At 38.4% G+C, this 21,997-nt stretch overlaps 1 protein-coding gene across 3 annotated transcripts in view; it reads left to right on the plus strand.

Annotated features, from left to right (window-relative positions):
- rasgrf1 (Ras protein specific guanine nucleotide releasing factor 1) overlaps positions 1 to 16,501 on the plus strand; it is a 146,843-nt gene extending 130,342 nt beyond the window's left edge. For all 3 annotated transcript variants that reach the window (XM_061925231.2, XM_061925232.2, XM_061925233.2), the window contains 7 exons: positions 5,433 to 5,536; positions 5,608 to 5,692; positions 5,767 to 5,964; positions 9,634 to 9,713; positions 9,785 to 9,902; positions 12,055 to 12,123; positions 16,071 to 16,501. In XM_061925231.2, coding sequence (XP_061781215.1) covers positions 5,433 to 5,536; positions 5,608 to 5,692; positions 5,767 to 5,964; positions 9,634 to 9,713; positions 9,785 to 9,902; positions 12,055 to 12,123; positions 16,071 to 16,163 — 747 coding nt within the window. In that variant the 3' untranslated portion in view covers positions 16,164 to 16,501. The remainder of the gene's footprint in view (positions 1 to 5,432; positions 5,537 to 5,607; positions 5,693 to 5,766; positions 5,965 to 9,633; positions 9,714 to 9,784; positions 9,903 to 12,054; positions 12,124 to 16,070) is intronic.
- The last annotated feature ends 5,496 nt before the right edge of the window (positions 16,502 to 21,997 follow it).

The following is a 21,997-nucleotide window of genomic DNA, read 5'->3' on the forward strand; positions in this document are numbered from 1 at the left end:
GCTGACCTGCTCTATGGAGATGGAGATTTCAAGTTCCAACAGGACTTGGCGCCTGCACACAGCGCAAAATCTACCCGTGCCTGGTTTACGGACCATGGTATTTCTGTTCTAAATTGGCCCGCCAACTCCCCTGACCTTAGCCCCATAGAAAATCTGTGGGGTATTGTGAAAAGGAAGATGCAGAATGCCAGACCCAAAAACGCAGAAGAGTTGAAGGCCACTATCAGAGCAACCTGGGCTCTCATAACACCTGAGCAGTGCCAGAAACTCATCGACTCCATGCCACGCCGCATTAACGCAGTAATTGAGGCAAAAGGAGCTCCAACCAAGTATTGAGTATTGTACATGCTCATATTTTTCATTTTCATACTTTTCAGTTGGCCAACATTTTTAAAAATCCCTTTTTTGTATTAGCCTTAAGTAATATTCAAATTTTGTGACACACGGAATTTTGGATTTTCATTTGTTGCCACTTCAAATCATCAAAATTAAATGAAATAAACATTTGAATGCATCAGTCTGTGTGCAATGAATAAATATAATGTACAAGTTACACCTTTTGAATGCAATTACTGAAATAAATCAAGTTTTTCAAAATATTCTAATTTTCTGGCTTTTACCTGTATATGATTTGCCTGAGAAGCTGGACAGGACACCCAAAAAAAAAAAAAAAAAAGTTTATTTTTTTATTTTTTTATTTTTTTTTAAATAATGTAATGCGATCTACCAATACTACCTTTGCGATCGACTGGTGGATCGCGATCGACGTATTGAGCACCCCTGTCCTAGGGCATTCAATTGATCGCAACTGGACTGTTTGGTTTGTCTTAGAAGACGTTTCACCGCTTGTCTGAGTAGACTTCATCAGTTCATGTTCATAGACTTAGATTGGTCAGATCTCGTCCAGCGGCTGGTGCTAAAACCCCAGGCAATTTAGCTTCCAACAAATAACAGGAGGTAGAAACTTTTTGGGTCACAAAAGGTGACCAGAATTCCATTTGTGCCATTTGTTTACAACTGAATGGAATGTTTACATGGGGGATTCCAACTATTTTGGACTGGTAGTAGTCGACCGTTCTGCCACACAATATCTCAATACTAACGAGGGGAAATTACACTTCAATGACTGTTGTTGGCCTTGACAGCAGGATTGCTCGTTTGCATCAAAACAGTTGTTTTTGTCACTAGGATAAGGCAATACCATCCTTGCCCTGGCTTTGGAGTATAATTATTTGGGGTTTTGGCACCAGCCGCTAGACTAGATCTAACCAAAGCTAAGTCTATGAGCATGAACTGATGACGCCTACTCGAATGAGCGGCGAAACGTCTTCTAAGACAAACCAAACAGTCCAGTTGTGATGGATTGAATGCCCTGAGATGACAATGACCTGATGAATGAGAACATTCATAGACATGTATTTGTATGTCTTCTCAATTGCTTTGTAAATTACTAAGTATTGTAAATCTATTGTAAAGCTGTGATTGGGTTGGAATTGGAGTTGCTCCATTTTCTTTTATTATATTGATTAACATTCGGTGAATTTGTAAATAATTATGTTTTGAATTACAAACCCCGTTTCCATATGAGTTGGGAAATTGTGTTAGATGTAAATACAAACGGAATATAATGATTTGCAAATCATTTTCAACCCATATTCAGTTGAATATGCTAAACTTTTTTTTTTTTTGCAAATAATCATTAACTTTAGAATTTGATGCCAGCAACACGTGACAAAGAAGTTGGGAAAGGTGGCAATAAATACTGATAAAGTTGAGGAATGCTCATCAAACACTTATTTGGAACATCCCAAAGGTGAACAGGCAAATTGGGAACAGGTGGGTGCCATGATTGGGTATAAAAGTAGATTCCATGAAATGCTCAGTCATTCACAAACAAGGATGGGGCGAGTGTCACCACTTTGTCAACAAATGCGTGAGAAAATTGTTGAACTGTTTAAGAAAAACCTTTCTCAACCAGCTATTGCAAGGAGTTTAGGGATTTCACCATCGACCGTCCGCAATATCATCAAAGGGTTCAGAGAATCTGGAGAAATCACTGCACGTAAGCAGCTAAGCCCATGACCTTCGATCCCTCAGGCTGTACTGCATCAACAAGCGACATCAGTGTGTAAAGGATATCACCACATGGGCTCAGGAACACTTCCGAAACCCACTGTCAGTAACTACAGTTTGTCGCTACATCTGTAAGTGCAAGTTAAAACTCTCCTATGCAAGGCGAAAACCGTTTATCAACAACACCCAGAAACACCGTCGGCTTTGCTGGGCCTGAGCTCATCTAAGATGGACTGATACAAAGTGGAAAAGTGTTCTGTGGTCTGACGAGTCCACATTTCAAATTGTTTTTGGAAACTGTGGACGTCGTGTCCTCTGGACCAAAAAGGAAAATAACCATCCGGATTGTTATAGGCGCAAATTTGAAAAGCCAGCATCTGTGATGGTATGGGGGTGTATTAGTGCCCAAGACATGGGTAACTTACACATCTGTGAAGGCGCCATTAATGCTGAAAGGTACATACAGGTTTTGGAGCAACATATGTTGCCATCCAAGCAACGTTACCATGGACGCCCCTGCTTATTTCAGCAAGACAATGCCAAGCCACGTGTTACATCAACGTGGCTTCATAGTAAAAGAGTGCGGGTACTAGACTGGCCTGCCTGTAGTCCAGACCTGTCTCGCATTGAAAATGTGTGGCGCATTATGAAGCCTAAAATAGCACAACGGAGACCCCCGGACTGTTGAACAACTTAAGCTGTACATCAAGCAAGAATGGGAAAGAATTCCACCTGAGAAGCTTAAAAAATGTGTCTCCTCAGTTCCCAAACATTTACTGAGTGTTGTTAAAAGGAAAGGCCATGTAACACAGTGGTGAACCTGCCCATTCCCAAATACTTTGGCACGTGTTGCAGCCATGAAATTCTAAGTTAATTATTATTTGCAAAAAATATGGTTGAAAAGGATTTGCAAATCATTGTATTCCGTTTATATTTACATATAACACAATTTCCCAACTCATATGGAAACGGGTTTTGTAAATCTATTGTAAAGCTGCGTTTGGGTTGGGATTGGAGTTGCTCCATTTTCTTTTGTTATATTGATTAACATTCGGTGAATTTGTAAATAATTATGTTTTGAATTTGTTTTTTTAGACCAATGCCTTTTTAGGCATCTAAGAGGTGCTTTTGTAACCTGTTTTGAAAAGGTTTTATTATACCAAACAATATATTTCTTGAATCAAATTTTCACCCCAAGAATCTGAATCGAATTGAATGGTAAGGTGCCCAAAGACCCTATATATGAAAAAATACTGTGTATATTTGAAATACATTATATACATTTGGTAAATTGTAAATGGATTATACTGTTATACCTTCAAGGTACTCAAAGTGCTTGGACACTATTTCCACATTCACCCATTCACACACACACACACTGATGGTGGGAGCTGCCATGCAAAGCTCTAACCATCATCAGGAGCAAGGGTGAAGTGTCAGGGACACAACGGATGTGACTAGGATGGCGGAAGCTGGGGATCAAACCAGGAACCCTTAAGTTGCTAGCATGGCCGCTATACCACCCGAGCCACGCTGTCCCCATATTGTATCACAATATTGTATGCACTACATCTACTTATATACAGGTAAAAGCCAGTAAATTAGAATATTTTGAAAAACTTGATTTATTTCAGTAATTGCATTCAAAAGGTGTAACTTGTACATTATATTTATTCATTGCACACAGACTGATGCATTCAAATGTTTATTTCATTTAATTTTGATGATTTGAAGTGGCAACAAATGAAAATCCAAAATTCCGTGTGTCACAAAATTAGAATATTACTTAAGGCTAATACAAAAAAGGGATTTTTAGAAATGTTGGCCAATTGAAAAGTATGAAAATGAAAAATATGAGCATGTACAATACTCAATACTTGGTTGGAGCTCCTTTTGCCTCAATTACTGCGTTAATGCGGCGTGGCATGGAGTCGATGAGTTTCTGGCACTGCTCAGGTGTTATGAGAGCCCAGGTTGCTCTGATAGTGGCCTTCAACTCTTCTGCGTTTTTGGGTCTGGCATTCTGCATCTTCCTTTTCACAATACCCCACAGATTTTCTATGGGGCTAAGGTCAGGGGAGTTGGCGGGCCAATTTAGAACAGAAATACCATGGTCCGTAAACCAGGCACGGGTAGATTTTGCGCTGTGTGCAGGCGCCAAGTCCTGTTGGAACTTGAAATCTCCATCTCCATAGAGCAGGTCAGCAGCAGGAAGCATGAAGTGCTCTAAAACTTGCTGGTAGACGGCTGCGTTGACCCTGGATCTCAGGAAACAGAGTGGACCAACACCAGCAGATGACATGGCACCCCAAACCATCACTGATGGTGGAAACGTTACACTAGACTTCAGGCAACGTGGATCCTGTGCCTCTCCTGTCTTCCTCCAGACTCTGGGACCTCGATTTCCAAAGGAAATGCAAAATTTGCATGGTTGGGTGATGGTTTGGGGTGCCATGTCATCTGATGGTGTCGGTCCACTCTGTTTCCTGAGATCCAGGGTCAACGCAGCCGTCTACCAGCAAGTTTTAGAGCACTTCATGCTTCCTGCTGCTGACCTGCTCTATGGAGATGGAGATTTCAAGTTCCAACAGGACTTGGCGCCTGCACACAGCGCAAAATCTACCCGTGCCTGGTTTACGGACCATGGTATTTCTGTTCTAAATTGGCCCGCCAACTCCCCTGACCTTAGCCCCATAGAAAATCTGTGGGGTATTGTGAAAAGGAAGATGCAGAATGCCAGACCCAAAAACGCAGAAGAGTTGAAGGCCACTATCAGAGCAACCTGGGCTCTCATAACACCTGAGCAGTGCCAGAAACTCATCGACTCCATGCCACGCCGCATTAACGCAGTAATTGAGGCAAAAGGAGCTCCAACCAAGTATTGAGTATTGTACATGCTCATATTTTTCATTTTCATACTTTTCAGTTGGCCAACATTTCTAAAAATCCCTTTTTTGTATTAGCCTTAAGTAATATTCTAATTTTGTGACACACGGAATTTTGGATTTTCATTTGTTGCCACTTCAAACCATCAAAATTAAATGAAATAAACATTTGAATGCATCAGTCTGTGTGCAATGAATAAATATAATGTACAAGTTACACCTTTTGAATGCAATTACTGAAATAAATCAAGTTTTTCAAAATATTCTAATTTACTGGCTTTTACCTGTATAATGTATGTGTGATCTAGCTAGAAAGCCACATTTTTTTGTATTATCACATTTCTAATTGAAGGAAGAGTTCTTGATAAATTAAATACAATTGGGCTGTTTCCTTCCTCTGAGGTGATAAACGACAGAATAGAGTTGAAATAATGCAAAAGCCACAGCTGATCATGACCATCTTTGAACTTTTAGGTGGGCCAAGGCAAAGCGGAGCCCTTTGAGAACCACTCGGCCTTGGAGGTTGCAGAGCAGCTCACCCTGCTGGACCATCTGGTGTTCAAGGTCATCCCATACGAGTGAGTGTGACCAGGACCAACACCTTGAAAAGGGCGCTGGCTGTAACATTCTTGACTGATTCACTCAACAGGGAATTCTTCGGTCAAGGCTGGATGAAGAACGACAAGAACGAGAAGACGCCGTACATCATGAGAACGACAAAGCACTTCAACGATGTTGGTCGCGTTTCCAGTCACGCTGTAAAAATGGTGTCGGGTTTTTTAGGGTTAATCCCTCTTTTCTGGTCAAGATAAGCAACCTGATCGCCACAGAGATCTTGCGCTCGGACGACGTGGTCACCCGGGTGGCTGTGATTGAGAAGTGGGTGGCGGTGGCGGACATCTGCCGCTGTCTCCACAACTACAACGCCGTGCTTGAGATCACCTCCTCCCTGAACAGAAGTTCTGTCTTCCGCCTCAAAAAGACCTGGCTCAAGGTGTCCAAGCAGGTAGTTCACAACACAAGAGTGTGCTATTAAGCTGTGTGTGTGTGTGTTCTTGTATTTCTACCCTTCTTGAGACATCAACACGGAAAAGTACCTTCCATATGAGGACTGGTGAACAAGTTAGGACTGAAATCATGGTCCCAATACGGATAGAGAGCCAAATACTAGAGTCCGTGAACATTGCTCCAAAGTCAGGAATTTTTTGTTGATTTAATGTGCATATAAAAGTAAACATTGACAGGTGCAAAGGCAGCAATATATGATAAAACAAGACGGCAGCTAAAGAAGGACTTCCCTATTCATCCCCGAAAAAACAGCTGATTTTACGACTTTCGGTGCTGACGTAAGACAACCCGCGTCCCATATGTGACCGTAAGATGAACAAATACACTACGGTACTAAGACTATAGTGGCCATTAACAGTTAACTTCTACAGCTGGGTTGCCCAAAGTGCCGCACAGGGGCCATCTGTGGTCCGTGACTCGTTTGTCATCGGCCTTAAGCACATTACAAAAAACAAAAAATGAAGATCTCATTTGCACCCCTGGTGGTGAAATCCATCAAAATTAGGGTGGTCCCAAAAAGGAGGGCTTTTTCAAATTGACTGTGTGTCGGTTTTAAAAGTGCTCCCCCCCTGGTCAGCATATGAAATAACAAGTGTGTGTAAAAACTCGAAGTGCTCCCCCTCTGACCAGCATATGTAATAACAAGTGTGTGTAAGAAATTGAAATGCGCCAAAATTAATACAAATATATCAATAAATATGTATGTAGACACATACTGTAATAACTTGAAGTAAATAATGAAGATTAAAAAACAATTACAAACAAAAAGCTTACCTTTTTTTATATTTGCATAGTTGTAAATACAAATATTTATATATCTAGAAAGGGTGGTCCTAAAGAGGTAGGCATTTTTCGGAGGTCTCAAGAAGGTACAAAATACAAGAATGTGTGTGTGTGTGTGTGTGTGTGTGTGTGTGTGTGTGTGTGCGGGGGGGGGGGTTTAGCTCTTTATGGGTAGCTGGATCCTAAGGAGCCCGTCCTTCCAAAGAGCCACTCAAAAGGCTGGCTTGTTGTTATGGTTGGTTTTTTAACGTTTATTTTCGTTTTTATCAATGAAACTATCCCTGGTTGAAGTTATAACATAAGATGTGGATTAGAATAATTTAGATGTACAAAAATAAACTCTATCGGTGGGAATTATTCTGAAGTATTAGTTTGTTGATTATTCTGAAGTATTAGTTTGTTGAGCTTTCCTTGAAAACATTCCATACCTAGAAGGTTTTGTATAGCAAGAGTATTTGAACAATATTGAAAAAAAATACACAAATACTAAGTAAAAAAAAACAAAAAAACTCTCTCTATATACAGGTAAAAGCCAGTAAATTAGAATATTTGGAAAAACTTGATTTATTTCAGTAATTGCATTCAAAAGGTGTAACTTGTACATTATATTTATTCATTGCACACAGACTGATGCATTCAAATGTTTATTTCATTTAATTTTGATGATTTGAAGTGGCAACAAATGAAAATCCAAAATTCCGTGTGTCACAAAATTAGAATATTACTTAAGGCTAATACAAAAAAGGGATTTTTAGAAATGTTGGCCAACTGAAAAGTATGAAAATGAAAAATATGAGCATGTACAATACTCAATACTTGGTTGGAGCTCCTTTTGCCTCAATTACTGCGTTAATGCGGCGTGGCATGGAGTCGATGAGTTTCTGGCACTGCTCAGGTGTTATGAGAGCCCAGGTTGCTCTGATAGTGGCCTTCAACTCTTCTGCGTTTTTGGGTCTGGCATTCTGCATCTTCCTTTTCACAATACCCCACAGATTTTCTATGGGGCTAAGGTCAGGGGAGTTGGCGGGCCAATTTAGAACAGAAATACCATGGTCCGTAGAACAGAAATACCATGGTCTGTAAACCATGCACGGGTAGATTTTGCGCTGTGTGCAGGCGCCAAGTCCTGTTGGAACTTGAAATCTCCATCTCCATAGAGCAGGTCAGCAGCAGGAAGCATGAAGTGCTCTAAAACTTGCTGGTAGACGGCTGCGTTGACCCTGGATCTCAGGAAACAGAGTGGACCGACACCAGCAGATGACATGGCACCCCAAACCATCACTGATGGTGGAAACTTTACACTAGACTTCAGGCAACGTGGATCCTGTGCCTCTCCTGTCTTCCTCCAGACTCTGGGACCTCGATTTCCAAAGGAAATGCAAAATTTGCATGGTTGGGTGATGGTTTGGGGTGCCATGTCATCTGATGGTGTCGGTCCACTCTGTTTCCTGAGATCCAGGGTCAACGCAGCCGTCTACCAGCAAGTTTTAGAGCACTTCATGCTTCCTGCTGCCGACCTGCTCTATGGAGATTTCAAGTTCCAACAGGACTTGGCGCCTGCACACAGCGCAAAATCTACCCGTGCCTGGTTTACGGACCATGGTATTTCTGTTCTAAATTGGCCCGCCAACTCCCCTGACCTTAGCCCCATAGAAAATCTGTGGGGTATTGTGAAAAGGAAGATGCAGAATGCCAGACCCAAAAACGCAGAAGAGTTGAAGGCCACTATCAGAGCAACCTGGGCTCTCATAACACCTGAGCAGTGCCAGAAACTCTTTGACTCCATGCCACGCCGCATTAACGCAGTAATTGAGGCAAAAGGAGCTCCAACCAAGTATTGAGTATTGTACATGCTCATATTTTTCATTTTCATACTTTTCAGTTGGCCAACATTTCTAAAAATCCCTTTTTTGTATTAGCCTTAAGTAATATTCTAATTTTGTGACACACGGAATTTTGCATTTTCATTTGTTGCCACTTCAAATCATCAAAATTAAATGAAATAAACATTTGAATGCATCAGTCTGTGTGCAATGAATAAATATAATGTACAAGTTACACCTTTTGAATGCAATTACTGAAATAAATCAAGTTTTTGAAAATATTCTAATTTACTGGCTTTTACCTGTATATATATATACATATATATTCAGGATAAATGTAATATTTTTCTTGTGATTGTGATTTTTTTGTGATATGCCTTAATTCATTCATTTTGACAAAAATCTTAAAAATTATTACATTTTTCTTGAACACATTTACATTAATCATGCAATATATTTACAAGCTCTTCTACCTTAACTGCTATAGGTCACCGATCAGTGATAAATTGCATGATTCATCCAAGTGTGTTCATGATTAATGCAATATTTTTAGTGATTCATCACATGAGTTAACTTAATCATTTTGACAGTCCTAATGCATATATACACAAAGTATAAATACAACTAGAATAGACATGTGAATATTAAACTGTACTACTCTGCCCGGTGTGCATACGCGTGACCTACTTTAGAACAATGGACCAGAAAAGTGAATACAATTTAAAAAATGTAATTAAATGAATAAATAAACATAAATGAAAAAGTTAATACAAATCCTGCTACGTTCCCTTTGACTTTGACTTAATTTCCAGTCCAGTTGTTAGTCGGATGACGCATGAATCTGCATTTACCTAAAAAACGGCTCTTAAATGGTCGGCTAAAAAACTTCTCATCATTCATTTAAAAGAGCCATTCTAAAGACCGGATTCATTCACAAACGCCACATCTCGTGTGCATGTGTGTGCGTGTGTGTTTGTTAATGAAAATGTCTTATCCTGCAGACAAAAGCATTGATTGATAAGCTTCAGAAGCTGGTTTCTTCAGAGGGAAGGTTCAAAAACCTGAGAGAAGCTCTGAAGAAGTGAGTGCTGCTCGTGATTCATGTTTTTACCACCATTTTGTGTTTAAGAAACTGTCCTTTTTCCCTTCCAGTTGTGATCCCCCGTGTGTGCCCTATTTGGGCATGTATCTCACAGACTTGGCTTTCATCGAGGAGGGAACTCCAAACTACACCGAAGACAATTTGGTCAACTTTTCAAAAATGAGGATGGTGAGATGATGCTAAACATAAAGTGGTCATCATGCTGTCTTGTCAAATGATAATTGTTTTCCATCAGATTCACACTTCACTGACACTTTCACACTTTTACCATACCATACCAACTTTATAAAGCCCTTTAAAAAATGGGCTTTATAATTTGTGATTATCACCCGCAGTTAAGGTAAAGTAGCATGTACTGTCAAAATGAATTGCGTGATTAATCTACATATATAGACGATTATTGTTTTTTTTTTTTTTTTTATAATTAATAACATGGGTTAACGTGTTATTTTTGACAGCCGAAATATTTTTATACATATTTAAATACATACGGTGTGTGTGTGTATATATATATATATATATATATATATATATATATATATGTCTTAATAAGGTTATCCAAAAAATAGTGCTCGATACCGTAGTAGAGCGCAATATATGTATGTGTGGGAAAAAAAATCACAAGACTACTTCATCTCTACAGGCCTGTTTCATGAGGGGGTTCCCTCAATCATCAGGAGATTTTTAAAAATCTCCTGATGATTGAGGGAACCCCCTCATGAAACAGGCCTGTAGAGATGAAGTAGTCTTGTGATTTTTTTTCCCACACATACATATATATATATATATATATATATATATATATATATATATATATATATATATATATATATATATACATACAGTACAGGCCAAAAGTTTGGACATACCTTCTCCTCATTCAATGCGTGTTCTTTATATTCATGTCTGTTTACATTGTAGATTGTCACTGAAGGCATCAAAACTATGAATGAACACATGTGGAGTTATGTACTTAACAAAAAAAGGTGAAATGACTGAAAACATGTTTAATATTCTAGTTTCTTCAAAATAGCAACCCTTTGCTCTGATTACTGATTTGCACACTCTTGGCATTCTCTCGATGAGCTTTGAGCACACCTGTGAAGTGAAAACCATTTCAGATGACTACCTCTTGAAGCTTTTATATATATATATATATATATATATATTCAAATATCCATCCATCCATCCATTTTCTACCGCTTATTCCCTTTTGGGGTCGCGGGGGGCGCTGGAGCCTATCTCAGCTACAATCGGGCGGAAGGCGGGGTACACCCTGGACAAGTCGCCACCTCATCGCAGATATTCAAATATGTATACAAATATTAAGGCTATCAAAAATAACACGTTAATCCATTTATTACTGGCCCTGCGATTAGGTGGCGACTTGTCCAGGGTGTACACCGCCTTCCGCCCGATTGTAGCTGAGATGGGCTCCAGCGCCCCCCGCGGCCCCGAAGGGAATAAGCGGTAGAAAATGGATGGATATATATATATATATATATATATATATATATATATATATATATATATATATATATATATATATATATATATTTAAATATGTATACAAATATTAAGGCTATACAACACGTTAATCCATTTTATTAATTGTAAAAAAAATGAACCTTATTAATTGTCTTTATATGTAGATTTATCACACAATTCATATTGACAGTACATGCTATTTGTGTATATGTGTGTTTATATATATGTATGTATATAGTGTATATATATATATATACCTAGTGGTTAGAGTGTCCGCCCTGAGATCGGTAGGTTGTGAGTTCAAACCCCGGCCGAGTCATACCAAAGACTATAAAAATGGGACCCATTCTCTCCCTGCTTGGCACTCAGCATCAAGGGTTGGAATCGGGAGTTAAATCACCAAAAATGATTCCCGGGCGCGGCCACAGCTGCTGCCCACTGCTCCCCTCACCTCCCAGGGGGTGATCAAGGGTGATGGGTCAAATGCAGAGAATAATTTCGCCAGACCTAGTGTGTGTGTGACAATCATAACTTTAACTTTATATATATATATATATATATATATATATATATATATATATATATATATATATACCGTACGTATTAACCCATGTTATTAATTATAAAAAAAAAGTAACGCTATTAATCGTCTTTATATGTAGATTAATCACACAATTCCTTTTGACATGCTACTTGTGTATATGTGTATATATATATATATATATATATGTGTATATATATATATATATATATATATATATATATATATATATATATATATATATATATATATATATATATATATGATCATTGTGCTTTTCCCGTTTTCCAGATTTCTCACATCATCAGAGAAATACGTCAGTTTCAGCAAACAGCGTACAAGCTGGACCTTCACCCAAAGGTAAGCAACTCATCGACTAAAATGATATTTCTTGTGTGTTGTAACTTTATTTCTACCGTATTATGTTTAGAATTTTGTTGGAAATCAGCAGATATCTCCATATTTGGTAGAGTTTTACGCAAAGAGCTTTGCGCGAGTTCTTTTTTTTTTTTTTTTCATTTATTCATTTATTTAAGGCAATGACATTAAAAAAAAGTACGAGGTAGACAACACATAATAATATAAATTAATATGATGCAAAAGGTAATGTATAGTATGTAAGCATTATGATCCAGTTTTGCCTGAAAGGGAGTGGGAAGAAGATAATTTATTTAATCCTACCCCCAGTTCTCCATACAGTGATTAATACATTGAGTTTCACTGTTAGTTTAAGGATTATAATACAATTGTTGTATCATGGTGGCATTACCACAGGTAACAATAATTATCAAATTGTAACAATAATTTGTATCAACAATGTAGGAAGAATGAACATACCAACAATGGTAAGGGACAAAATACCAACAATGGTAATAGACAACATAGCAATAATGGTAAAGAAACATTGAGCACATGGAAATTTGTTATTTTAATGAGTTATTATGACATTGTAGTTTATAAATTGTTGTTTTTTTCTCTATCCTCTTGTTGTGGGGCATACTGGCTCGCACATGCATCCTCCACTGTTGCCAATTCTACTAGAAAGTAGCAGAGAGTTCCAACTTATATCCGTCAGTAGAGTCGATATGGAAGCGCTAAAAACTACAACATGGCTGGCGGGGAGAAGATGCTGTCAAAGTTGAGGCACTTTTAAATAAAATCGCCCACAAAACGCCACGTCCTGAAGAGATGGTCTGTAAAACATATGCATATCTATGCAGAATTTTCACCAAAGAACCATCAATACATGTTATGTAGACAGGTGGTTCTCAAATGGGGGTACGCGTACCCCTGGGGGTACTTGAAGGTATGCCAAGGGGTACGTGAGATTTTTTTAAAATATTCTAAAAATAGCAACAATTCAAAAATCCTTTATAAATATATTTATTGAATAACATTTTAACAAAATATGAATGTAAGTTCATAAACTGAACATCAAATCAAGTAGGCTATTCCATTCATTACAATGCAACAATGCAATATTCAGTGTCGACAGCTAGATGTTTTGTGGACATGTTCCATAAATATTGATGTTAAAGATTTCTTTTTTTTTTGAAGAAATGTTTAGAATTAAGTTAATCAATCCAGATGGATCTCTGGGGATTAGGGCACTTTAAATTGATGATTACTTCAATGTGTAGAAATCTTTATTTATAATTGAATCACTTGTTTATTTTTCAACAAGTTTTTGGTTATTTTTATATCTTTTTTTCCAAATCAAATCAAATCAAATCAACTTTATTTATAGAGCACATTTAAAATTTACCACAGGGGTAGCCAAAGTGCTGTACAATGAGCAGGTTAAAAGATAAAACGAGTACCGAGCAAAGACAACACAACACAAACAGAACACGATAAAAAATAAATAATTAAAATAGAATTAATAAAAACATAAAAACATAAAAACAGGATCACAGCAGGTGTATTATGGGGCGCCATTGCAGGATGGATATCACTCAGTGTTAAAAGCCATGGAATAAAAGTATGTTTTTAAGAGAGATTTAAAAACAGGAAGAGAGGAGGCTTGTCTAACACTCAGAGGTAGGTCGTTCCAGAGCTTGGGAGCAGCAACGGCGAAAGCTCTGTCACCTCTAAGCTTCAGCCTTGTGTCAGGGACCGTCAACAGCAGCTGATCGGCTGATCTTAAGGATCGGGTGGGGCAGTAAGGCTGAAGGAGGTCGGAGAGATAGGTTGGCGCGAGGTTGTTTAGACATTTAAAAACAAATAAAAGGAGTTTAAAATGTATTCGGTAACGCACAGGGAGCCAGTGAAGGGACGCTAAAATAGGGGTGATGTGCTCACGTCTGCGGGTCTGTGTTAGCAGACGAGCAGCAGAGTTCTGCACGAGCTGCAGGCGGGCGAGGGAGGCCTGGCTAATGCCAACATACAGGGCATTACAATAATCAAGACGAGTCGAGATAAAAGCGTGGATTAATTTCTCAAGATCATGTCTTGATAGAAGCGGTTTCACTTTCGCTATTTGGCGTAATTGATAAAAGCTTTTTTGAACGACGCTGCTGATTTGTTTTTCGAATTTAAAATCTGAGTCAAACTTTACCCCCAGGTTTGTGACAGAGTCGCTGAGATACGGGGTCAGAGTGCCGAGGTCAACGTTGGGGGAGGGAGAGCGACTTGGACCGAACAACATAACTTCTGTTTTATCTTCATTTAGGCTCAGGAAGTTAGCTGAAAGCCAGACTTTGATGTCGTGCAGGCAGTCAATAAGACGTTGAACCGTGTTATTTTGTGCCATGGGAAAATAAATCTGGCAATCATCGGCATAAAAATGAAATGCAATACTGTACTTCCTAAAAATAGAACCAAGGGGGAGAAGGTAAAGCGCAAATAATATTGGGGCAAGGATTGAGCCCTGGGGGACCCCATGTGGTAAAGGAGCTGTGGACGACATAAAACTGTCTACTTTTACACAAAAACTCCTGTCGGTTAGGTACGACCGGAACCAGTTGAGGGCGGCGCCCTTAATGCCCACACAGTTCTCAAGACGAGTGATTAAGGTGGCGTGGTCGACGGTGTGGAACGCAGCAGACAGATCTAAAAGCACCAGGACAACATATTTACCAGAATCAGTGGACAGGAGGATATCGTTAAAAACTTTTAGAAGCGCTGACTCTGTGCTGTGGAGGGCTTTAAAACCGGACTGGAACAGCTCAGTGATACCATTATCCTCTAAGAAGGGCAACAACTGACTGTAGACAACCTTCTCTAATATTTTGGAAATGTATGGAAGATTAGAGATAGGTCTGAAGTTAGAGAGGAGAGAGGGGTCGAGGCTGGGTTTTTTAAGTAGAGGTGGTACCACTGCATGTTTAAACTCTACTGGAACTATTCCAGAAGAGAGGCTACTATTGATAATGTTAAGGACACTTGATCCAATAGTAGCAAGTACCTCCTTAAACAGGCGAGGTGGGAGGGCATCTGCAGGAGAACCAGAGGGCTTCATATGACTAACTGTGTCACTTAAAAAAGAAAAGGACACCGGCTCAAACTGATGGAAAACAGAAGAGAAATGCAGGGGAACAGAAGGGTCATATGAAGGCTGAAAATAGACTGGCTCTAGTTGACACAATTTTGTCAGTGAAAAAATGGAGACAATTTTCACAGAATTCAAAAGAAGCATCAAAACCAGCAGATTTGGGAGCATCAATGACAGTGTTAATAGTTTTAAACAGAACTCTGGGGTTGTTACAGTTAGTTCAAGAAAGACCACGTGTCTAAGGAAGACAAGAACGGCGGTCTTTTTAACCATTTTTATTTATCCAAACATCCCTTTTTAGCAATATTTTGCACTGTTATACAATTTAATAAATCAGAAACTGATGATATAGTGCTGTATTTTGCTGCTTTATCTCTTTTTTTCAACCAAAAATGCTTTGCTCTCATTAGGGGGTACTTGAATTAAAACAAAATTCACAGGGGGTACATCACTGAAAAAAGGTTGAGAACCACTGATGTAGACCACAAGGAAGTGTTTTTAAATGTAGAAAAAAAGAATCATATTATGACCCTTTTTAAAGACGGTAACAATAGTTTAGTGTTTTTCATACCTGCCATTGTTCCTTGTTTAATTATTTTCTTACATTTCACAATACAAAATAGTAAAATCATGTTTGATGCGCTGACATCGGGTCAATATTGATATCGATACTAAGGCTCCAATGTTGAAAAAGACAGCCATGTAACAACTTTGTAGTTGAGTCTAGGCAGAATAAATAGATTTGGGTATGTCAAATGAAAGTAAAAGTGACATTGAAGGGTTTTTCTTTTGCTATCTTGAACTTGTGCTCCAGGTAGCCCAGTACCTGCTGGATAGGAGCTGTGTCCTGGATGAAGAGAGCATGTACGAAGCCTCGCTCCGAATTGAGCCCAAAGTGCCCAACTGAAGGGGGGGAGAAGGGGTTTACTCCCTCCATGTTATCTTCTCTGTTGATATTCCACATTATATCAGTTCACATGCACACACCCACTTTTACATACAGTAGTTGTACATGCTTACGATATTTGCTCTTCTGTACAGTAGATGTTTACAAGGTGGTTTGATAACACAGAACATGTCTTTTGTTGTATAGTTTTCCTTTGCAGCATAATAACCGAGGTCACTGAGGTTTGTCACATTCATGTCCGTGTGACCAATGACATTATTCTGCTTTGTGTTTCATCAACAATTGTCTGCAGCTAATGTAGCATTGTAAAAACGGCATCAAATCAGGTAAAAAATAAATAAATAAAAAATAAAAAAAAAAGACGAAGAAGAAGAAAACAGAGCACAGCAAACACAGAGGTTGTGTGCAAAGAAAGACGAGGCGTGGTAACCCAACCATCTCTATGCTTCCTAAACCAAAACAAAAAGGGGTTCGTCACTTCATATCTGCTCTGCAACAGATGTTCCCAAATTTTTTGCACCATAGACTATTTTTATACTGACAGCATCCAGGACAAAAAAAAAAACTCACAATATATAAAGAAACACAAGCTATTGTGCCTCATTTGGTCACATCAAATAAAATTGTAATTTTGATTAACGGTGAAAGGTGGTGATGACAGACTGTTACCTTAGCTGACTAATACTTGTAACAATGTTGAGTTGATCATTTATAATACTGTATTCAACTATATATCACAGTTGGCTCTGTGGCAGGAACTGCAGATTATTAATAGCAAATTGTTGGAAACCGATGTACATCGATTTATTTATTTATTTTTGTCTGTATTTTTGTTCAAGTCGTTTCTTGGTCTCCTGTCTGACTGTAGAAAATATTGCCCGACAAGACGGGTTTGAGTATGGAGGTTCATTTGTGTCTTTATTACCAAAGCTTTTTTTGGACACTGAATTTATGTATTTGAATTTTTGCGTTTTAAATTTTGTGAACTCAATTTTTGTACATTAAATGATGCTGACAATTTAATCGGATAAAAATTCAATGTAAAAAAGAAAGTCTCTGTAAAAAAAAATATGTGTAAAAAAAAAAAAAAATGCTGTGAATATAATTCCGTGTATAACAATTCAGTGAAAAAAAAATCAGTGTACAAAAAATTCAGTGAAAATAATAAGTGTAAAAAATTTAGTGTTAAAAAAAAACTCAGCTTATAAAAATTCAGTAAAAAAAAAAATTGGGTAAAAAAAATTAAGTGCAGAAAAACTCAGTGCAGAAATGTTTGTTGCTTTAAAACTCAAGACCAACTTCCAGTAATTTAAGACTAAATAACCTCATTGGCTGGTTCTGAGACAAAGAAGCGAATAATATTTCTGCACTGATTTTTTTATACACTGTGGTGATCATAATAGGTATATATATATATATATATACAGTGGGGCAAATAAGTATTTAGTCAGCCACCAATTGTGCAAGTTCTCCCACTTAAAATGATGACAGAGGTCTGTAATTTTCATCATAGGTACACTTCAACTGTGAGAGACAGATTGTGAAAAAAAAATCCAGGAATTCACATTGTAGGATTTTTAAAGAATTTATTTGTAAATTATGGTGGAAAATAAGTATTTGGTCAATAACAAAAATTCAACTCAATACCTTGTAATATAACCTTTGTTGGCAATAACAGAGGTCAAACGATTACTATAGGTATTTACCAGGTTTGCACACACAGTAGCTGGTATTTTGGCCCATTCCTCCATGCAGATCTTCTCGAGAGCAGTGATGTTTTGGGGCTGTCGCCGAGCAACACAGACTTTCAATTCCCTCCACAGATTTTCTATGGGGTTGAGGTCTGGAGACTGGCTAGGCCACTCCAGGACTTTCAAATGCTTCTTAGGGAGCCACTCCATCGTTGCCCAGGCGGTGTGTTTGGGATCATTGTCATGCTGGAAGACCCAGCCACGTTTCATCTTCAAAGCTCTCACTGATGGAAGGAGGTTTTGGCTCAAAATCTCACGATACATGGCCCCATTCATTCTTTCCTTAACACGGATCAGTCGGCCTGTCCCCTTAGCAGAAAAACAGCCCCAAAGCATGATGTTTCCACCCCCATGCTTCACAGTAGATATGGTGTTCTTGGGATGCAACTCAGTATTCTTCTTCCTCCAAACACGACGAGTTGAGTTTATACCAAAAAGTTCTATTTTGGTTTCTTCTGACCACATGACATTCTCCCAATCCTCTGCTGTATCATCCATGTGCTCTCTGGCAAACTTCAGACGGGCCTGGACATGCACTGGCTTAAGCAGGGGGACACGTCTGGCACTGCAGGATTTGATTCCCTGTCGGCGTAGTGTGTTACTGATGGTAACCTTTGTTACTTTGGTCCCAACTCTCTGCAGGTCATTCACCAGGTCCCCCGTGTGGTTCTGGAATTTTTGCTCACCGTTCTCATGATCATTTTGAACCCACGGGATGAGATTTTGCGTGGAGCCCCAGATCGAGGGAGATTATCAGTGGTCTTGTATGTCTTTCATTTTCTGATAATTGCTCCCACAGTTGATTTTTTCACACCAAGCTGCTTGCCTATTGTAGATTCACTCTTCACAGTCTGGTGCAGGTCTACAATTATTTTCCTGGTGTCCTTTGACAGCTCTTTGGTCTTGGCCATAGTGGAGTTTGGAGTCTGACTGTTTGAGGCTGTGGACAGGTGTCTTTTATACAGATAACCAGTTCAAACAGGTGCCATTAATACAGGTAACAAGTGGAGGACAGAAGAGCTTCTTAAAGAAGAAGTTACAGGTCTGTGAGAGCCAGAGATCTTCCTTGTTTGAAGTGACCAAATACTTATTTTCCACCATAATTTACAAATACATTCTTTAAAATGTGAATTCCTGGATTTTTTCACATTCTGTCTCTCACAGTTGAAGTGTACCTATGATGAAAATTACAGACCTCTGTCATCATTTTAAGTGGGAGAACTTGCACAATCGGTGGCTGACTAAATACTTGTTTGCCCCACTGTATATATATATATATATATATATAGAGAGAGAGAGAGAGAGAGAGAGAGAGAGATTTACCAAGCGGGAGGTATTTCCGGTTCCGGGTCAAAGGGGACAAGGAATTCACTAGTTTGACAGTTACAGCAGGACACTAGTGACGTCCTTGTCCCCTTTGACCCGGAAACACCTCCGTCTTGGTTAATAGCTCTCTGTATATTGTATATACCTATTGTGATCACCACAACACTGATTTTCTTTTTAACTGAATTTTTATACAATGAATTTAAAACATTGTATTTTAACAAACAGAATATTCTAACACTCATATGTACTCACACATGTTAATTCTAGCAAATTGTCAGCATTATTTAACAAAAAAAAAGAAGCTTTTGTAATAAAGACGCAAATTAACCTCCGTTGTTTGAGTTCTGTTGTTTATTATAAAGAACAGCTATAGAGTTCAGCAAGTTTGTTTATATGAAATATCATTTATTTTTTAATTTTATCAACAACAAAAAAACATGGTCAGTGTTGTACATTCAGGTGGAGCGATACTTCTGTAGAGTAAAAAACGAAGAAAGGTTGTTGCTCCTGTAATTAAAAGACAATCTGTCCATCTTGCTGTTCCAGTGATTGTGGGACGTGACAGTAGTATATCACTCTGTTATATGCATTGCTGTTTGTTGACAATATGATAAAAAATATAAGTGAATGACCTCTGCCTGCAGCATTCAAACACTATTTTTGTAGTAGTATATGAGTGACCTGCTCTTTATATAAACTTGAGAAAGTATTTTGTACTTTGTTGTTAATTCACTTCACTAAGATGTGCTGTACATTTGGTACATGCAACCCCTGCATATTTCTCTATGTGAAACAGTGTATTCTTTAAAATATATATGCATATATATATATATATATATATATATATATATATGTATGTGTGGGGAAAAAATCACAAGACTATTTCATCTCTACAGGCCTGTTTCATGAGGGGGGGGTACCCTCAATCGTCAGGAGATTTTAATGGGAGCATTCGCATACCATGGTTTATATAGGGCACAGAGTGGGTGGGTACAGGCTGGCCTAGGGGCGTGGTGATTGGCTCATGTGTTACCTAGGAGGTGTTTCCGTCTATGGCGGCATGTTGTTACAATTTCGCTGCGCTTGTTGAGGGATGACAGGTCTGGACGGTAAATAATAAACAGTTTCTCTTTCAAGCATAGGTTGCATCTTTTATTACCACTATTGTAAGGTGTGCTGGATGCAAGAATTTGCCATGTTATTGAATATTCAACATTATTGTCTTTGAGGTCCCAAATGTGTTTGCTGAGTTCTGTGGTATTTCGCAGGTTTTTGTTCCTGAAAGAAGCCTTGTGATTGTTCCATCTGGTTTTGAATTCTCCCTCGGTTAATCCTACATATGTGTCGGATGTGTTAATGTCCTTGCGTATTACCTTAGATTGGTAGACAACTGATGTTTGTAAGCACCCCCCGTTGAGAGGGCAATCAGGTTTCTTTCGACAATTACATCCTTTGTTGGTTTTGGAGTCGCTCTGTCTGAGGGCCGACGGCTCATTTGCAATTGTTTTGTTGTGGTTTGAGATGATTTGTCGTATATTGTTCATGCAGCTGTAGCTCAATTTAATGTTGTTCTTGTTGAATACTTTTCTTAGGATGTTGTCTTTGGGAAAGTGTTTGTCAATCAGATTGAGGAATTTGCGAGCCAATCACCACGCCCCTAGGCCAGCCTGTACCCACCCACTCTGTGCCCTATACAAACCATGGTATGCGAATGCTCCCATTAAAATCTCCTGACGATTGAGGGTACCCCCCCTCATGAAACAGGCCTGTAGAGATGAAATAGTCTTGTGATTTTTTTCCCACACATACATATATTGCGCTCTACTACGGTATCAAGCACTATTTTTTGGATAACCTTATTAAGACATATATATATATATATATATATAGTACAGGCCAAAAGTTTGGACACACCTTCTCATTCAATGTGTTTTCTTTATTTTCATGACTATTTACATTTTAGATTGTCACTGAAGTCATCAAAACTATGAATGAACACATGTGCAGTTATGTACTTAACAAAAAAGGTGAAATAACTGAAAACATGGTTTTTAGTCTAGTTTCTTCAAAATAGCCACCCCTTTGCTCTGATTACTGCTTTGCACACTCTTGGCATTCTCTCAACGAGCTTCAAGAGGTAGTCACCCGAAATGGTTTTCACTTCACAGGTGTCATAGTTTTGATGCCTTCAGTGACAATCTACAATGTATATAGTCATGAAAATAAAGAAAAACGCATTGAAATGAGAAGGTGTGTCCAAACTTTGGGCCTGTACAGTATGTATATACAAACTGCTAAAACAGTGGTCTTGAAAACCATGACCTTAGATGTAGGTGACAACAAAGTGTTTTGCATTTATACTATAATCCTGTCTATAACCATTTCTGTTAGCAGGAATATAGTAATGTAGTGCTTATTCTGTGAATATTTGTATGTATTTTACCATGTATGTACAGGACACTTTTGTAGCTCACGTGGCAGGCATGCGACACACCGACAAGACAAAATAGTATTAAATACGTTGGACACTTATACATGCACATACAGTATTATTATCATAAATATGTTGTTGTTTTTTGTTTTGTTTTTTTGCTGTTATAGCAATACCAAGTGGTAGGAAATCCATCTTACAGCCCCTCATGTTTCCACGCCTTGATGAAATACTCCGTTTTGTAAGGAAAATAAATACATATAAAAAAATATACATAAATAATAAAAGACATGATGATTTAACAAGCTACTTTTGTTTCCAAG

Source organism: Nerophis lumbriciformis, linkage group LG29 (genome assembly GCF_033978685.3).
Source record: "Nerophis lumbriciformis linkage group LG29, RoL_Nlum_v2.1, whole genome shotgun sequence".
Taxonomy (NCBI): domain Eukaryota; kingdom Metazoa; phylum Chordata; class Actinopteri; order Syngnathiformes; family Syngnathidae; genus Nerophis; species Nerophis lumbriciformis.